The following is a 19909-nucleotide window of genomic DNA, read 5'->3' as shown; positions in this document are numbered from 1 at the left end:
TTCGGCTCAGGTCATGATCCCAGCGTCCTGGGATCGAGTCCCACATCGGGCTCCTTGCCCCGCAGGGAGCCTGCTTCTCCCTCTGCCACTCTGTCTGCCTATGCTCGCTCGCGCTCTCTCTCTCTCTGACAAATAAATAAATAAAATCTTTGATAAAAAAAAAAAAAAAAGAATTACCTTCCTTTTTTTTTCTTTAAAGACTTTATTTATTTGAGAGAGAGAGACTAAGAGAGAGCATGAGAGGGGAGAAGGTCAGAGGCAGAAGCAGACTCCCCATGGACCCAGGAGTCCAATGTGGGACTCGAACCTAGGACTCTAGGACTCTAGGACTCTAGGACTCTAGGACTCTAGGATCATGACCCGACGTAGGCAGTCGCCTAACCAACTGAGCCACCCAGGCGCCTTCCTTTTTTTTTAAGATTTTATTTTTTATTTGTTTGACAGAGAGATAGAGAGCTCAGGTAGGCAGAGCAGCAGGCAGAGGGAGAGGGAGAAGCCGGCACTCTGCTCAGCAGGGAGCCCAACGTGGGGATCAACTGCAGGACCCTGGGATCATGACCTGAGCCAAAAGCGGCCACTTAACAGATTGAACCATCCATGCGCCCCAAAATTTCCTTCTTTTTTAACACTGAATAATATTCCATCACATGGATAGACCACGTTTTGTTTATCCATTCATCTGTCAGTGAACAATTACTTCCACCTTTTGGCCATTGTAGATAATGCTGCTATGAACATGGACATGCAAACATCACTTTGAGACCCTGCTTTGAATTCTTCTAGATATATATCCAGAAGTGGAATCACTAGATACTCCTACGTTTTTAGAGGAACCACCATAATGATTTCCACAGCAACTACACCATTTCACACACACACATGTAGGACACAAGGGTTCCAGTTTACCAACATCCTCACCAACACTTGTTACCTTCTGGGGGTGGGGTTTGTACTAACCATCCCAATGGGTGTGATAGCATAACTTTTAATTCATCATTGTGTCCAGACTCGTTCTTTCTTGGATTTTGCCAATGCTCCCCTTGGAAAAGAGAGAGGATAAAAGCCCTATCCTGCCACAAACACATATAATAAATTTCCATTTTCCAGGAAAGAGGGATCAAGACAGCGCAGTAACACTAAAGGAACACTACAGTCTATGACTCCCAACATGATGTTCATGTACTATTTGTAACTCATCAGCTTCTACAACAATCTCCAGAACCCAAAATCATACTAGCAGGAAATGAGCTGCCAGTTGGTGGGGCATCTGACTCTTGGTTTCTCTTGTTGCAGTTCAGGTCATGGTCTCAGAGTCATAAGATCAAGCCCTATGTTGGGTTCCATGCTCAGTGGGGAGTCTGCTTGGGCTTATCTCCCTCTCCCTCTGTCTCCCTACCCTCTCTCAAGAAAATAAACAAATGTTTTTTTTTTAAGGGTTGGGGGGAGAAAAACAAATGTTGGGTGAACCACCTGACATGACAGGCTCTTCCAAAAGCTCATTCCAAGGAGGAGAAAGAAGGCCCTTACTTTTTCACCCCCAAAAAATATACCTTTATTAGTTCTCTATTGCTGCATAACATATTACCCCAAACTTAATGACTTAAAACCACACACACTTATTATCTCAACATTTGTGTAGTTCAGGAATCTGAGCAAGGCTTAGCAAGGACCTCTGTGACACAGCCTCTCACAGGCTGTGATCAGAATGTTGGCCAGGACTGAGGTCTCACCTGAAGACTCAAGTGGGGAAGGATCCTTTTCCTAGCTCACTTACTTGTTTTCAGACTGGACTGTGTTCCTCAAGAGCCATTGAACTCAGGGCCTCAGGGTCTCACTGTTGGCTGAAGGCTACTCTCACTGGGCTTCTCTAACTCTTGTGTGCAATGTGCTCCATCAAAACCGGTAAGGGAAAGTGTCCAGTAACAGGAGTGAAGCCAGAGTCTCTGTAACCTGACCATGGAAATGACATTCCCTCAATATTTTCATATTTTGTTGTTTAAAAGCTAGTTACTCAAGGGGAGAGAATTACATGAGGTTATGAGCACCAGGAGATAGGATCACTGGGGACTGTCTTCAAGGCTCTCTGCCATATTGTGCCCTCTTCTGCATTTCAGGACTCCAGTGTTGACCTTTTGTTTCCCCAGCTTCTCCATGCACCCTCTCTTCTTCTCCTGTTACTGCAAAAGCAGTCTCCACCCCACCCCACGCCCCACTGACACCTTCCCGAAGTAGGCATCGCCCTCTTTTTTCTGCAGGACCACAATGGCAGAATCATTCCAGGGGAATGCAGAGGATTTCTGCAAAACACATCTGTTTGGCATTTTTTAAATCTTATCCCTGAAAAAGTCATACAATCATGTACAAGTAAATACACAGAATGAGTAGCACAGTTAGAAAACAGAGAAGCAAGGAGAGGCATCTCGGAGGCAAGGAACAGGTGTTCACGTGAGAAGTCAGGGTTGTCAGAGACAGTGGCTTGGTTTCCCCAGGGCAATCAGAGATATGTCGATAGGGAAAGTTGTCTGAGGTGTTTTGTTCTTTTCTTAAGGAATTCCATTTGTAAGTGTATCAACAGGATCCAACAGGAAATGTGTGATGCACTCTGGGTGGGTAATGCAAGGGCAGTTTTTAAAAGGGGCTGTTCAGGGGCACCTGGGTGGCTCAGTGGGTTAAAGCCTCTGCCTTTGACTCAGGTCATGATCCCAGGGTCCTGGGATCGAGCCCTGAGTCAGGCTGTCTGCTCAGCAGGGAGCCTCCTTCCCTTCCTCTCTCTGCCTGCCTCTCTGCCTACTTGTGATCTCTCTCTCTCTCTCTCTCTCTGTCAAATAATTTTTTAAAAAATTTTAAATAAAAATTTAAAAAAGGGGCTGTTCATAGGGGCACCTCAGTGGCTCAGTCATTAAGTGTCTACCTTCAGGCTGAGGTCATGATTCCAGGGTCCTAGGATCAAGCCCCACAATGGGCTCCCTGCTCAGCAGGAAACTTGCTTCTCCCTCTCACACTCCCCCTAATTGGCTCCTTCTTTCACTGTATCTCTCTCTGTCAAATAAATAAATAAAATCTTTTTAAAGGGGGGGGTGCTGTTTCTAAAGGTATGAGCAGAGTTAGGGGCTGGAGCAGCACCCCAGAGCTAGCAGCACTGGAGAGCTGGCAGCACCCACATGCCTGAAGAAACCAAGGAAACAGTGGTTGTAGCCAGAAAGATTGGTTGTGTGGAAAACACTGTGACCTCTGACTGAGAGTGGCCACCCATGGACACATGTAGAGAGGGATTGGAGAGAGTAATACCCTGGCCTGTGTCTTCTCCTACCCTCCATCTCCTGACACTGCCCTCATTGGCCAAACCCAACCAGAAGCCAGAAGGCAGAGAGCCCATCAATGTGATCCATACAGGTTGATCTCTGGAGACAGAGATGATCACAAAAGGGTGGTCTTGCTCTGACAAATGGAAGATACAGAATATAACACACAGACCATATCTTGCTGGAAAATCTCAAGGTGGAAACCCCATCCTCGGTGTTTAGCTTGTCCTTTGTTTCTAGTTCCTTGCGTGTATAGTTAAGTTGTTGATATGTATTTTTCTTCCTTTTTAATGGAAGCACTTACAGCTATGAATTTCCCTCTGAGCACTGCTTTTGCTATATCCCCCAAATTGTGGTATGTTGTGTTTTCATGTTCATTCATGTCAAACTCTTTTCCAATCTAACTTGTAATTTCTTCTTTGATCCCGTTATTTGAGAGTGTAGCATTTAGGGGTGCCTGGGTGGCTCAGTGGGTTAAGTCTCTGCCTTCGGCTCAGGTCATGATCTCAGGGTCCTGGGATCGAGTCCTGCATCAGGCTCTCTGCTCAGGGGAGAGCCTGCTTCCCCCTCTCTCTCTGCCTGCCTCTTTGCCTACTTGTGATTTTTCTCTCTGTGTGTCAAATAAATCTTTTTCTTTAAAAAAGAGTGTATTGTTTAATTGTTACATATTTGGCAAGTGTCCAGTTTCCTTCTGTCACTGATTTCTTATTTCATCCCACAGTGGTCAGAGAAGATGCTCAGGAGGATTTCAATCCATCATCAGTGTTTAATTAGGCAAAAGTGAATTACTAAGCTATTTCACATATACTACGGTGGCTATAATTTCAGAAAGTGGAGAATTAATTTTGGCAAGAATGAGGATAGCAGAAACAATGATTCTTCATTCCCCCTACTCCCAGTCTCCGATAACCTCAAATCTACTTTCTGTCTCTATAAATTTGTTTTTTCTAGATATTTCATGTAAGTGGAATCATATATTTGTACTTTTATATCTGGCTTATTCATTTACCGTAATGTTTTTAAAGATTTCTTTAATTTATTTTAGGAAGAGAGGGGGGCCGCCTGGGTGGCTCAGTCTTTAAGTGTCTGCCTTCAGCTCAGGTCAAGATCCCAGGGTCCTGGGATTGAGCCCCAGATCAGGTTCCCTGTATGTCAGGAAGCCTGTTTCTCCCTCTCCCACTTCCCCTGCTTGTGTTCCTGCTCTCTCTCTCTCTCTGTCTCTCTCTCTCCGTGTCAAATAAATAAAATCTTTAAAAAGAGGGAGAAAACGCAAGAGTGGGGGGAAGGACAGAGGAAGAGAAAGAGAGAAAACCCCAAGTAGACTCCCCACCGAGCCCAGAGCCTGATGTGGGACTCCATCCCACAACTCCCGAGATCATGTCCCCAGATGAAATCAAGAGTTGAACGAGTGGTGAATGGATTAAGAAGAGATGGTACAGAAGCTTTTGATCTTGATGAAGTCCCAAAAGTTGATTTTCTCTTTTGTTTCCTTCACCTTTGGAGACATATCTTGAAAGAAGTTGCTGTGGCTGATATCAAAGAGGTTACTGCCTATGTTCTCCTCGAGGATTCTGATGGATTCCTGTCTCACGTTGAGGTCTTTTATCCATTTCGAGTTTATCTTTGTGTACGGTGTAAGAGAATGGTCGAGTTTCATTCTTCTACATATGGCTGTCCAGTTTTCCCAGCACCATTTATTGAAGAGACTGTCTTTTTTCCACTGGATATTTTTTCCTGTTTTGTCGAAGATTATTTGACCATAGAGTTGAGGGTCCATATCTGGGCTCTCTACTCTGTTCCACTGGCCCATGTGTCTGTTTTGATGCCAGTACCATGCTGTCTGGGTGATCACAGCTTTGTAGTAAAGCTTGAAATCAGGTAATGTGATGCCGCCAGTTTTATTTTTGTTTTTCAACATTTCCTTAGCAATTCGGGGTCTCTTCTGATTCCATACAACTTTTAGGATTATTTGCTCCAGCTCTTTGAAAAATACTGGTGGAATTTTGATCGGAATGGCATTAAAAGTATAGATTGCTCTGGGCAGTATAGACATTTTAACGATGTTTGTTCTTCCGATCCAAGAGCATGGAATGGTCTTCCATCTTTTTGTGTCTTCTTCAATTTCTTTTAGGAGTGTTCTGTAGTTCCTCGAGGACAGATCTTTAACCTCTTTGGTTAGGTTTATTCCAAAGTATCTTATGGTTCTTGGTGCTATAGTAAACGGAATCGATTCTCTAATTTGCCTTTCTGTATTTTCATTATTAGTGTATAAGAAAGCCACTGATTTCTAGACATTGACTTTGTATCCTGCCACATTACTGAATTGCTGTATGAGTTCTAGTAGTTTGGGGGTGGAGTCTTTCGGGTTTTCCATATAAAGAATCATGTCATCTGCGAAGAGAGAGAGTTTGACTTCTTCCTCGCCAATTTGGATACCTTTTATTTCTCTTTGTTGTCTGATTGCTGTTGCTAGGACTTCTAATACAATGTTGAACAAGAGTGGTGAGAGTGGGCATCCTTGTCGTGTTCCTGATCTCAACGGGAAGGCTGCAAGCTTTTTCCCATTGAGGATGATATTTGCTGTGGGTCTTTCATAGATAGATTTGATGAAGTTCAGGAATGTTCCCTCTATCCCTATACTTTGAAGCGTTTTAATCAGGAACGGATGCTGGATTTTGTCTGCACAGCAAAAGAAACAGTCAACAAAACAAAGGGGCAACCCACGGAATGGGAGAAGATATTTGCAAATGACAGTACAGACAAAAGGTTGATATCCAGGATCTATAAAGAACTCCTCAAACTCAACACACACAAAACAGCTAATCATATCAAAAAATGGGCAGAAGATATGAACAGACACTTCTCCAATGAAGACATACAAATGGCTACCAGACGCATGAAAAAATGTTCATCATCACTAGCCATCAGGGAGATTTAAATCAAAACCACATTGACAGGGGCGCCTGGGTGGCTCAGTGGGTTAAAGCCTCTGCCTTCGGCTCAGGTCATGATCCCAGGGTCCTGGGATCGAGCCCCAAGTTGGGCTCTCCGCTCAGCGGGGAGCCTGCTTCCCTTCCTTTCTCTCTGTCTGCCTCTCTGCCTACTTGTGATCTCTGTCTGTCAAATAAATAAATAAAATCTTTAAAAAAAAAAACCCACATTGACATACCACCTTACACCAGTTAGAATGGCCAAAATTAGCAAGACAGGAAACAACGTGTGTTGGAGAGGATGTGGAGAAAGGGGAACCCTCTTACACTGTTGGTGGGAATGCAAACTGGTGCAGCCACTTTGGAGAACAGTGTGGAGATTCCTCAGGAAATTAAAAATAGAGCTTCCCTATGACCCTGCAATTGCACTACTGGGTATTTACCCCAAAGATACAGATGGAGTGAAAAGAAGGGCCATCTGTACCCCAATGTTTATAGCAGCAATGGCCTCGGTCGCCAAACTGTGGAAAGAACCAAGATGCCCTTCAACAGACGAATGGATAAGGAAGATGTGGTCCATATACACTATGGAGTATTATGCCTCCATCAGAAAGGACGAATACCCAACTTTTGTAGCAACATGGACAGGACTGGAAGAGATTATGCTGAGTGAAATAAGTCAAACAGAGAAAGTCAAGTATCATATGGTTTCACTTATTGGTGGAGCATAACAAATAATATAGAGGACAAGGGTGGATGGAGAGGATAAGGGAGTTGAGGGAAATTGGAAGGGGAGGTGAACCATGAGAGACTATGGACTCTGAAAAACAACCTGAGGGCTTTGAAGGGGCGGGGGGTGGGAGGGTGGGGGAACCAGGTGGTGGGTATTAGGGAGGGCACAGATTGCATGGAGCACTGGGTGTGGTGAAAAAACAATGAATACTGTTACGCTGAAAATAAATAAAAAATTTAATAAAAAAAAAAAGAAAAGATGGTACACATATACCTCAAGAGTTGAACGACTGGTGAATGGATTAAGAAGAGATGGTACATATATACCATGGAATATGATTCAGCCATTAAAAAAAAGAATGAAATCTTAAAATTTGCAACAATGTGGATGGAACCAGAGAGTATAACACTGAGCAAAATCAGTCAGAGAGAGACAAACACCATATGATTTCACTCACGTGGAATTTAAGAAGCAAAACAAACAAAACAAATGAACGGAGAAAAATAAGAGAGAGAGAAATCAAGCTACAGATGCTTAATTATAAAGAACAGATTGGGGATGCCAGGATGGCTCAGTTGATTAAGCATCTGCCTTCTGCGCAGGGTCCTGGGATTGAGCCCCTCACAGGGCTCCTTGCTCAGTGGGGAGCCTCCTTCTCCCTCTGCCTGCCCTTCCCCCTGCTTGTGCTCTCTCTCTGACAAATAAATAAATAAAATCTCTTCAAAACATAAAAATTAAAATAAATAGGGCCCCTGGGTTGTTCAGTGGGTTAAAGCCTCTGCCTTTGGCTCAGGTCATCATCCCATGGTCCTGGGATCAAGTCCCGCATCGGGCTCTCTGCTCAGCGGGTAGCCTGCTTCCTCCTCTCTCTCTCTCTCTCTCTGCCTGCCTCTCTGCCTACCTGTGATCTCTGTCTGTCAAATAAATAAATAAAAGCTTTTAAAAATTTAAAATAAATCAAAATTGTAAAAAGAGCAAATTGGTGGTTGCCAGAGGGGAGGTGGGTGGCAGGATGGATTAAGGAGGTGATGGGGATGAATGAGTGACCTGTCCTGATGAGCACCAGGTGATGTGTGGAAGTGTTAAATCACTACACTGTACACCCGAAAATAATATGACACTGTATGTTCACTAACTGGAACTTAAATAAAAACTTTTTACAAACATATCTGATAAAGGACTGTCATCCATAATCGACAAAGAACGCATGAAACTCAATAATAAAAATTTTAATGGATAAAATGACAAAATTTATGTTACATAAATTTTACCACAATGATTTATGAAATCCTCCTCCTTTCCTTTCCCGTCACACAACAAAGAAATAAAAGATCCAAGAGGAAGACAGCTAGAGAATCATCATGAAATCAACTCTAATCATCATGACACTCTAGTTTTTACAAGTATTTATCACAAAGAGGATCTTACTGTTTATTGTCTCCTCCCACTAGATTTAAGGATGTGATTCCGGCAGGAAGAAAAAAGACAGCCTGGGGCCGCTGGTTCAAAGCCACCGAGAACACGGATTAGAAAACCTGGGCTGCGGGTCAGAGGGGAGCTCTGCGTCTCATGATCACCCAGTGCCCCAGGGGATGGCAGGAGGCTCCCTGGCGGTCCTCACCCCCCAGGGCAAGGAGGAAGCAGCCTTCCCTGCTCTCTGTCAGCACTACCCCGCCCGGCTGGCCCAGGCTTGGCAGGGTTCCTGGCTGGTGACCATCTGCACTGCAGAGAACCGTGCATCGCCGCAAAGTCAAAGACTCAAGGACCAAAGGAAGAGGCCGCGCTGTCTTCGTGGACTTCATGGTGGGTCCCAGCCACTGCCAACTGCGTCATTGAAGAGCCTATTTCATGCAAGGCTACGGGAGCGACCCCTGTATTCCAAGCGGGGAAACGGAGCGTCGGGCGGGAGATACGTTCATGAAGAAGCTAGAAGGGGAACGTGGCTCAAGCGTTTATTGAAAAACCCCGCGGCTCCGCACCAGGGTCCTCCTCAGAGCCACCCGCACCTCCTTGTTGCGCAGGGTGTACACCACGGGGTTCAGCAGCGGCGTCACCACCGTGTAGAACACGGCCACCAGGCGGTCCTGCTCAGGCCTGGCCCCGGACTCGGGCCGCAGGTAGATGATGGAGGCGCAGCCAAAATGCACAATGACCACGGTGAGGTGGGCCGCGCAGGTGGAGAAGGCCTTGCGCCGGCCGGCGGCGGAGGGGATCCTCACGATGGCGGCCACGATGAAGGCGTAGGAGAGGAGGACGAGGAGGAAGGAGACCAGCACCACGAGGACGCTCAGGAAGAAGATGGCCAGCGCTTTGCCGGCGCTCTCGGAGCAGCTGAGCTTCAGGACCGGCGCGATGTCACAGAAGAAGTGCTCCACGCGGTGGCTGCCGCAGAAAGGCGAGGAGAAGATCATGCTGGTCTCAATCGAGGCCACCGAGAAGCCGGAGCAGAAAACCAGGGCTCCCAGGCGGAGGCACACTGTGGGTCTCATGATCACCGAGTACCGCAGGGGGTGGCAGATGGCCACGTAGCGGTCATATCCCATCAGGGTAAGGAGGAAGCACTGGCTGCATCCCAGGCCCAGGAAGAAGAACATCTGAGCCCGACAGCCAGGGATGGAGATGGCCTGGCTCTCCATGAGCAGATGGGCCAGCATGTTGGGGATAGTGACCAGCGTGTAGGACGTCTCGGAGAGGGACAGCACCGCCAGGAAGCGATACATGGGAGTGTGAAGGGTCCGATCCACCTGGATGATGATGATGATGGTGATGTTGCCACTGAGGGTGACCAGGTATGTGAGGAAGAAGAGCCCGAAGAGGGTGTACCTCAGGTGTGGGAGGTTGGAGAAACCCACCAGCACAAACTCAGTCACCAGCCAGGTGACATTTTCCTGCTGCTTCTCAGGAGCCTGGGAGGAGAGGACAGAGTAAATGGAATGGGACAATTTTGTAACGATCTGCCGTATATCTGTACCGATAGGGCAGGAAATCATCCCTGTTTTACAAAAAAAAGGAAAGAGACTCAGAATTTTTGTCACTTCTAGGGGCACCTGGGCAGCTCAGTGGGTTAAACCTCTGCCTTCAGCTCAGGTCATGATCTCAGAGTCCTGGAATCGAGCCCGGCTTCGGCCTCTCTATTCAGTGGGAAGCCTGCTTCCCCTCTCTCTCTGCCTGCTGCTCTGCTTACTTGTGATCTCTCTGTCAAATAAATAAACAAAATCTTTTAAAAAAAGAAATTATGTTACTTCTTTTCCTTAATATCACCCAGCCAGCCAGTGTCTCTTCAATAGGCAAGAAAATTGCAGATTTGGAGACAGCCTGTGTCAGTCAATGGATGAATGAATAAAGATGTGGTATAGGGCACCTGGCAGGCTCACTGGTAGGACATGGGACTCTTGCAGTGACGAGTTCAAGCCTATGTTTGGTGTCCAGAATTTTTGTTTTAAGATTTTATTTATTTATTTGACAGAGAGACAGCGAGAGAGGGAACACGGGCAGGGGGAGTGGGAGAGGGAGAAGCAGGCTTCCCACAGAGCAGGGAGCCTGATGCGGGGCTTGATCCCAAGACCCTGGCAGATACCTAATGACTGAACCACCCAGGCACCCCTAGAGATTTTTTTAAAAGGACAAGGAGGGGGAGGAGAGGAAGGAGGAGGAGGAGAAGGGCTGTATACACACTACGGAATATTAATCATCCTTGGGAAAGAAGCAAATCCTCCTTGGGCAACTAACACGGCTGGATCTTGAGGACATTGTGTTAAGTGAGATAAGTCAGATAAGGAAAGACAAATACAGTATGGTATCACTCATAGGTGGAATCTGAAAGAGCCAAATTCTTTTTTTTTTTTTTTTTAGTTAACATATAATGTATTATTTGCTTCAGGGGTACAGGTGTGTGAATCATCAGGCTTACACACTTCACAGCACTCACCATAGCACATACCCTCCCCAGTGTCCATCACCCAGCCACCGTCTCCCTGTCCCCTCAACTCCCAGAAACCCTCAGTTTGTTTTGTGAGATTAAGAGTCTCTTATGGTTTGTCTCCCTCCCGATCCCATCTTGTTTCATTTTTTCCCTCCCTATGCCCCATGACCCCCCACCCCGCCCTACCTCTCAAATTCTTCATATCAGAGAGATCATATGAGAATTGTCTTTCTCTGATTGAATTGTTTCACTCAGCATAATACCCTCTAGTTCCATCCATGTCATTGTAAATGGCAGGATTTCGCGGGGTCGGGGGTGGTTGATGGCTGCATAGTATTCCATTGTATAGATATACCACTTATTTTTTTTTAAAGATTTTATTTATTTATTTGACAGAGAGAGAGAGATTACAAGTAGGCAGAGAGGCCGGCAGAGAGAGAGAGGGGGAAGCAGGCTCCCCGCTGAGCAGAGAGCCCGATGCGGGGCTCGATCCCAGGACCCTGGGACCATGACCTGAACCGAAGGCAGAGGCTCCAACCCACCGAGCCATCCAGGCACCCCGATATACCACTTCTTTATCCATTCACCTGTTGATGGACATCTAGGCTCTTTCCATAGTTTGGCTGTTGTGGACATTGCAACTATAAACATTTGGGTGCACGTGCCCCTTCGGATCACTACATTTGTCTTTTTTTTTAAGATTTTATATATTTATTTGACAGAGAGAGAGATCACAAGTAGGCAGAGCGGCAGGCAGAGAAAGAGGGGGAAGCAGGCTCCCGCTGAGCAGAAAGCCCAGTGCAGGGCTCCATCCCAGGACCCTGAGATCATGACCTGAGCCAAAGGCAGAGGTTTTACCCACTGAACCACCCAGACACACCTACACTTGTATCTTTAGGGTAAATACCCAGCAGTGTGATTGCTGGGTCATAGGGTAGCTCTATTTTCAACTTTTTGAGGATCCTCCACACTGTTCTCCAGAGTGGCTACACTAGCTTGCATTCCCACCAACAGTGTAGGAGGGTTCCCCTTTCTTCACATCCTCGCCAACATGTCATTTCCTGATTTGTTAATTTTAGCCATTCTGCCTGGTGCAGGTGGTCTCTCACTGTGGTTTTGATTTGTATTTCCCTGATGCTGAGTGATGTTGAGCACTAAAAGAGTCAAACTCCTGGGGCACCTGGGTGGCTCAGTGGGTTAGGCCTCTGCCTTCAGCTCAGGTCCTAATCTTGGGGTCCTGGGATGGAGCCTTGCACCAGGCTTTCCACTCAGTGGGGGGGTCTGCTTCTCCCTCTCTCTCTACCTGCCTCTCTGCCTACTTGTGATCTCTCTCTCTGTCAAATAAATAAGTAAAATCTTTAAAAGAATAAAATAGCCAAACTCTTTAAAAAAAAAAAAAAAACAGAGTAAATGGTCATTGCTTAAAAGTTTCTACCAGAGGGGCATGCCTGGCTGGCTCAGTCAGTTGGGCATGCAAGCCTTGATCTCAGGGTCATGAGTTCAAGCCCCACGTTGGGCATGAAGCCTACTTAAAATAAATAAAAACTTTTTTTTTTAAGTTTCTACCAGGAGGCATGAATTTCCCAGTAATTCCCACTTGATATGTACGGGGAATTCGAAGCCCCCATCTGATGAGAAAAAACATATAAGGGTCAAGGTAATGTGGGAGAGGAATTTACAGGGTCTGCTGCAGTGCATGTGAAAAGAACACCCCAGAAAGACAAAGCCTGTAACAGTGATATCTGCAGTGAACAAAATAACACCTTGAGGAATCTGAATATTAGGGCTACATCATGAGTTCTGTGGGCCCTAGGCACTTCTGCCTTCCCCATAACAAATTTTCTTATTTGTATCTAAATTGTGTTTAAGTAGAATTTGTTGAATCAAATAAATAAAATCTAAATTTTATTTAAAATTATTTAACAAAAAAAATAATAAAATACAATTATTTAAATATTATCACACTTTAAAGGTGTATGTTATAGGACCGTTTTGGTATAAAGATGAATATAGTCTTCAACCCTCAAAGTTTATTTATTTCTTCTGACCTGAGAAATTACAAAGTTTCATACCCCCCTACCCCCACCCAATAGTATTGTGGACCCTAGGCATTGTGCTAATGGCTACATCTGTGTTAATTAAATGGAAAATAACTCTGAAATTACTGACCATTTTAATTCAAATGATGAGGTTTTGGTAAAAATCCTGGATTGGAGATAGCATCATTGTTTTATGATCGATTAACCTGCCAGCTAAGAAAAAAAATGCACCTATATTGAAACGTTCCTCATAGTATTTTGCACTCATTTGGAAGGTGGGACTGTTTTAAGGAAAATGCCCCCCATCCCATCTTTCCCTGCTGACCAAGAGTTCGTTGGCTTAGATAAGCAAAACTCAGTCTTGAGTTCCTCAAATACCAACTCAAGAGACAGGGTGGCTGGAAAGGAGGGTGGAGAGGACAGGACTGGTTTAGGAGCCACCTAGTGGCATTTTTGGGTAACCTGCTAGCCAGTGACCCCTAAGAGGAGGAAAAATGAAAGGCTGTACCTGACAATTCTCATCCACAGCAGTGGGGCCATAGAAGTTAAGAGTAATCATTTAAATGTCTTGGAAGTTTGCTGAAATTTTAATTTAGGAAACATACATTTTAGACTTTAGTCCTGAAGATATATAAAATAGGGAAAAACAACAAAAATGTTCTTGATCTATATTCTGGTTAAAAGAAGACAAGTCAGGACGATTGGCGAACTTAGGAGGGAAAAGATGGAGAGGGAAGGAAGAAACAGGCAGCCACATCAATCAAGCACAGGGGTGCAGACTTCTCTAGAAAGGACCGGATAGTGAATATTTTAGACATTGTGGGCTGCACCATCTTGGCCATAACTGCTCAACTCTGCCATTCTAGTGTGAAAGAGGCCATAGACAATGCATAAACAAGTGTGCACGGCTGTTTCAATAAAACTTTATTTACAAAAGCGGGCAGGGGGCCAGATCTGGTCCTCGGGCTGCAGTCTGCCAACCTCTGATCTAGCACGAGTAGAACTAAAACAAAGTTCAATTTAGAGAAACTCCAAAGAGATCCTCTGAGGAACTCGTGCTGTGATAAAAGCAAAGCCTACCTTGACATCTGCAGAAACTGAAGCAAAATGAAACTCAAAAACCAAGAATCTTGCACCCCACTTAAGAACTCTAGATCTGAGAAAAGGCACACTGGGCAGAGACGCAGGTGTCTAAAAGAAGCCTTTTTGCTGCAAATTAAACAGCATCAGAGAGAACATCGGAGCCTTTATAGAGTGAGAATAATAGAAACTCAGTTACCTGGAAGACTTCATGAAGTAATTGGATACGAGCATTTAAAAAATGTAATTTCCAAATCTCACAAAGCATTGTTAAATTGAAACAAATGTATAGGCAAGTCACAAACTAGAAAAGGTCGTGGCCCTAAAATATATTTAGCTCTTATAAATCATTAAGAAGAAAATGAAAACTTCCAGTTAAGATAAGTAAGTCATGGGATATCAAGTCCAGCCTGGTGACCATAGTTCATAATACTGTACTGGGTATTCAAAAGTTACCGGAACCTACATCTTAAAAGTTCTCATCACAAGAAAAAGAATTTGTACCTATATATGGTGAGAGACAGACTTATGATGGTGATCGTGTTGCCATATATACTAACACTGAACCATATATACTAACATTGAATCATTACGTGGTACGACTGAACCTTCTCACGCCCTCTCCCTTCTCCCCTGCCACTCACCTGCAGACACTCACAGGCCCATTCTCTCTCTAAATCATCATCATCATCATCATCATCATCACTAACTTGGGGCACCTGGCTGGCCCCTGTGGAGTTTGCAACTCTTGATCTCAGGGTCGAGTTTGAGCCCCACGTTCCATGCAGTGGTGACTTAAAAATCTGTTAATGGGACGCCTGGGTGACTCAGTCCCTTAAGCATCTGCCTTCAGTTCAGGTCATGATCCCAGGGTCTTGGGATTGAGTCCCACAAAGTGCTCTCTGCTCAGCAGGGAGCCTGCTTCTCCCTCTCTCTCTGCCTCCTGTTCCCCCTGCTTGTGTTTTTTTCTCTCTCTGCCAGAAAAATAAAATAAAATCTTCTTTTAAAAAAATTTTAGGGGCGCCTGGGTGGCTCAGTGGGTTAAAGCCTCTGCCTTCGGTTCAGGTCATGATCCCAGGGTCCTGGGATCGAGCCCGGCATCGGGCTCTCTGCTCCATGGGGAGCCTGCTTCTTCCTCTCTCTCTGCCTGCCTCTCTGCCTACTTGCAATCTCTGTCAAATAAATAAATAAAATCTTTTTAAAATAAATAAATAAATAAATAAAAATTTTTTAAGAATAACTGATAACGGGATGCCGAGGTGGTTCAGTTGTTTAAGCGTCTGCCTTCAGGCCAGGTCATGATCCCAGGTCCTAACCCCAGGTCCTGCCAGCACTGGGCTCCTTGCTCAATGGGGAGCCTGCTTCTCCCTCTGCCTGCTACTCCCCCTGCTTGTCCTCTCTCTCTGACAAATAAATATATAGAATATTTTTTAAAAGAGTAACTGATAACATGAGAATTCTTATTTATATGTTTTGGGAAAAATGGAAAGCAAGATAGTAAGATTCTAATGGACTAACTACATATGCACATGTTGGGTTTTTTTTTTTTCTTGCATTTCCCAGATTTTCTACATCAAGTAAGAATTTATATAAGTAAAAGAAACAAAAATTTCTTAGAGGGACTTTTCTTCCCTTGGTAAATTTTTGTATTGCTTTCAAGAAGTTTAATCAATCTGGTTTTGACAGGGAAAGCTAAGGGTAGAAATAAAGAGGTTCCTCTCTGAATGTAAAATACGCTAACACCATTTCTGATTAACATTTGCAATATGTACCCTGAACAGCGAAGGTCTAGTAAAGACGGCAGATAGGTAGGTGACAAGCCTTCTTGGTAAGCCGTGAGGCAGACTTTGGAGGAAGATCATAGGAAGCTGAGTATGGGGACATAAGGGAGTTAGAGGAACCTTCAGAGTGAGCTGATGCTTTTTAGAGGGAGAAGTCAAAACCAGGCTGATGGACTCCCAACTGTTAGTTGCCATACAGGGAAGGGGCCCTTCATGGTATTAAAACAAACTTCCTCCAACAGTGGAGGAAGTCAGCCCATCTTGGGCATCTTCAAGAAAGGGATTGAAAAGGAAACCACCCCCTCAATATACACTCAGTGTAGGAGTCTCCTCTACTGCAATTATACAGCTTCTACTTGCATGCCTCCAGTGACGGGAAGGTCACTATCTGACCCAAAAATTCCCCATTGCATAGCACAGAAATCCTGCGTTCAAGGCAACCCTTCAGTGACCGGCAGGAACAACAGGGATGAGCCCCGGCATCAGACAAGCCTGAACTTCAATGTTGGTGCCTTCACTCACTGGAGGCAATGTGACCAGGGACGGCTGGTTTGGTGCCTCTGAGCCTCATCTGTGAGGGTTGAGATTGATGCTGTGAGCTCACGAAAAATAGTCAAGATTCCCAGAACAGTGTTATGACCCTTTTGGTCCTGGACTCCTTGCAAGGCTTTGCGCCTCTGGAGAAGCAGGGTCCAGGGGGATAATCTGCTCACATTCTTACAGTCATGGTGCCAGGATTTGAAGCCAGGGGTCTGTCTCCAGACGCTGTGTCTTAAGGGCTGTTTTATGGGCTCCGCTTTCATCCGGCTTATATTAACTGAGAATCTGCTCTGCGCCAGGTGTGGCTGTGGACACAGCAGGGAGCTAAATGCAAGGCAGAGATCCCAGCCTTGGAGGAGCAGAAGGTTCCAGAAGGAGGGTGTCAGGGGATAAGCAACAAACTTGATAACTAAACAAGTGAGACTGTATGTTAGAGGAGAAGTGCCCCAGGAAAGGAAAAGCACAGTACTTAGAGGCTCCGTGAGGGGAAGGGTTACCGTTCTGTGGAGGATGGTCAGGAAAGGGTTTGCCGAGGTTTAACGCTCAGTCCCTCGGGAATGCTTCCCTTCCTTCCTTTTCAGATCTCAAGTCTAGTGTTGGGGATGGGCTAGGGTGACTGCAGCTGGGTGGCCAAGGCCCCACATTCCCATTTGAAAGAAATTTTTAAAATCAGCCCAGAGGATATGTGAGGGAAGACCAGGGAGAGGCATCAGCCCATGCAAAGGCTCTGGGGCTGGGCTGCACCTGGCACAGGAAGAGCCAGGAGGAACAGAGTGATAGAGGGAGCAAAAGGGGGAAACGAGGTGAGGCCACAGGAGTGACGGGGGCAAGTTGCTAGGGTCTTGTGGGTTCCAGGGAGGACTTTAGCTCTCCTGCCAAGTGCCATGGGGCCGATGGAAGATTCTGAGCAGAGGAGGGACGTGACCTGACTCAGGCTTTCCCGGGCACCCTCTGATCATTGAGGGAGAACAGAATGTGGTGGGGGGACACAGGTGAAAGTTGGGAGACCGAGGAGGAGGTGGCTGAGCTGGTCCAGGTGAGGGATGATGGGCACTGACCAGGGTAAGGGCCGTGGAGGCGGTGAGAGGTGGGCAATGCTGGACAGGTTGTGCAGGGGGAGCCCACCAGACTTCCTAACAGGTTGGATGCAGGTGTGAAAGAAAAGACGGAGAACAGGGACTGGCCAATCCGCTTAAAGAGTATGCAGGGCAAGACGGGTCCAGCTAGGGGGCCCAGGAGACTCTGTCATCTCAGGGAATACCAGCGGCAGACATATGCTGAGCTAAGCTTGGGGGACTCATGCACCCTTCCGGCAAATGCCATCCAAGCCCATCTTTTCAGGTTAACACGCAGTCACTCTGGCATTTCTCTCTCCCGACTTATTTTCATATTTCACCTGTAGGACCAGGGATGTGCCAGAGTGACTTCTCCAGCCTTACAAAGGCTCTGAATCCACACTCACCATGGCCGAGACAAGTTCCCACGGTGCCTGCCCACATCACTCTCTGCTCACAGCCTGAGAAGGGAGGGGCTGAAGACCCAGATCCTCTTAGGCAGGGGTTCCCCAGAGCTCCTGCCCTGGGGGCTCCCCAGCCACTAACAAGCACCCTAGGGCTCAGGCTGCTGACTCCCTGCAGATTTTCTCCCTACTGGAAACTAGAAACCCCAGGGGTGGCTTCCCAGCCCCCAGGCTCCAAGGGCAAAAAATGGGGGGAAGAACTAATTATGATTTATTTTTGTGGTGGAGCTCACAAACACACTCCTCACTCCATCCGTGCTCCCCAATGCCCATCAGTGCTCGCTGTGTGCTGGGCAAGGCTGCTGCCCCAGGGAAGATGCATGTCCGCATACACACACATGCACACTCCCTCCCCACAGGGCTGAGAGGGAGAAGTGGATCAGTTGATGTTATACACATGTTGCCCAGGCTTAACTTCTTATAGTGACCCCAGCCCCGTCGATCCCTTTCGCTACTCTCCCCAGAATTGTCCAATGTTTTCTCTGTCCTCCCTCCTTCTTTATACTAACCCCCCAGCCCCACCCTAACTCAAGTGCATCATTCTCACCCAGCAAAAGCCTGCAGTGCCACCTCCCTCCAGTCCATCCTCTGTATTGGCCACCAAAACAGAAGGCTCTGCCTGTGTCCCCTCTCTACTCAGAGACCTCCGTGGCTCCCCATTGCTCCCAGAGTAGAGTTTAAAATTCCCCATTTTCATATTCAAGACCCTTGTGATCTGGCCCCTGCTATCTTCTCTAGTTCCAGATCCAGCCATGGTTCCGTGCAAAATGACACGCATCCATTTAACCGATTAATAATAAGGAAGTGATCCAACTGCTGACCCTTCCTCTGACTTTCCCATGCTGTTTGACATCCTTTTGCCCATGCCCCCCACCCATGCTATTCTCTCAGGAATTTCTTTTTCTTTTTCTCTCCTCCTAGCCTCATATTGTCCAGCTCTTGGTTTCAGCTCAGGTCATGATCTCAGGGTCATGGGATCAAGCCCCAAGTCGGGCTCTATAGTCAGCATGGAGTCTGCTTGAGATTCTCTCTTTTCCTCTCCCTCTGCCCCTCTTGACCTCTCCCACATGCTAAAAAATAAATAAATAAAATCTTTTTAATTTTTAAAAAATTAAATAAAATCTTAAAAATAAATATCAATCAGGGCACCTGGGTGGCTCAGTGGATTAAACCTCTGCCTTTGGCTTGGGTCCTGGGATCAAGCCCCGAGTTGGGATTTCTGCTCAGCGGGGAGCCTGCTTCCCCTTCTCTTTCTGCCTGCCTCTCTGCCTACTTGTGATTTCTGTCAAATAAATAAATTTATAAATAAATAAATAAATATCAATCGATGTAATCCACCATATTAGCAAGCAAGAAAAAAAGAAAGAAAAAATTTTAACTGTATCAGTTGACACAGAAAAAGCCCTTGACAAAATCCAGCACCCATGCCTGATGAAGACTGTTAGCAAGCTAGAAATAGGAGGGACTGCCACAACTGGATGTTCTGCTTCCACACAAACCTACAGCTAACATTCTACTTAAAGACTAAATGTGTTTCCCCTAAGATACAAAACAAGGCAAAGCTGTCTCCTTTCACCACTCCTATTCAATATCGTCCTGAGGTCCTGCCCCATGAAATAAGGCAATAAATTCCTAGTCATGACATCAAAAGCTAGGAAATGAAAACATGTGTCCACTCAAAGCCTGTACACAAAATGTTTATAACAGCTCTACTCATAATCTCCAAAAACTGGAAACAACGCAAAAGTCCACCAACGAGTAAACGCTCAAGCATACTGGGATACATCCTTGCCATGAGGGGATATTACTCAGTAAGAGAAAGAGGAAACTATTGGAATACGTAACATCATAGATCAATCTCAAAGATCATTATGCTGAGTGAAAAACAGAAAATTTCAAAAGGTTACAGAATGTATGATTCCATTTTGTGTGTGTGTATGTGTATGTGTGTGTTTTAAGGCAAAAGTAAAAGGATGAAGAGCAGATCAATGGTTGCCAAGGGTTAGGACTGGTGGGAAGGCATGACCACAAAAGTGCAGAGTGAGGAATTTTCTTGGAGTGGT

The 19909-nt window shown here is 45.7% G+C and overlaps 1 protein-coding gene across 1 annotated transcript; it reads right to left on the bottom strand.

The window, feature by feature from the left end:
• Window positions 1-8917: 8917 nt before the first annotated feature.
• LOC308351123 (olfactory receptor 10T2-like) lies at window positions 8918-9955 on the bottom strand (the record flags this gene model as incomplete). Its single annotated transcript, XM_080816602.1, has 1 exon — window positions 8918-9955. One exon carries the CDS (start codon window positions 9953-9955, stop codon window positions 8918-8920), a length of 1038 nt encoding a protein of 345 aa, XP_080672728.1.
• Between the last annotated feature and the right edge of the window lie 9954 nt (window positions 9956-19909).

This window comes from Martes martes (genome assembly GCF_963455335.1).
Source record: "Martes martes genome assembly, chromosome: 1".
NCBI lineage: Eukaryota > Metazoa > Chordata > Mammalia > Carnivora > Mustelidae > Martes > Martes martes.
Note: the sequence above shows the minus strand (reverse complement) of the source record. Positions and strands in the feature narration are given on the sequence as shown.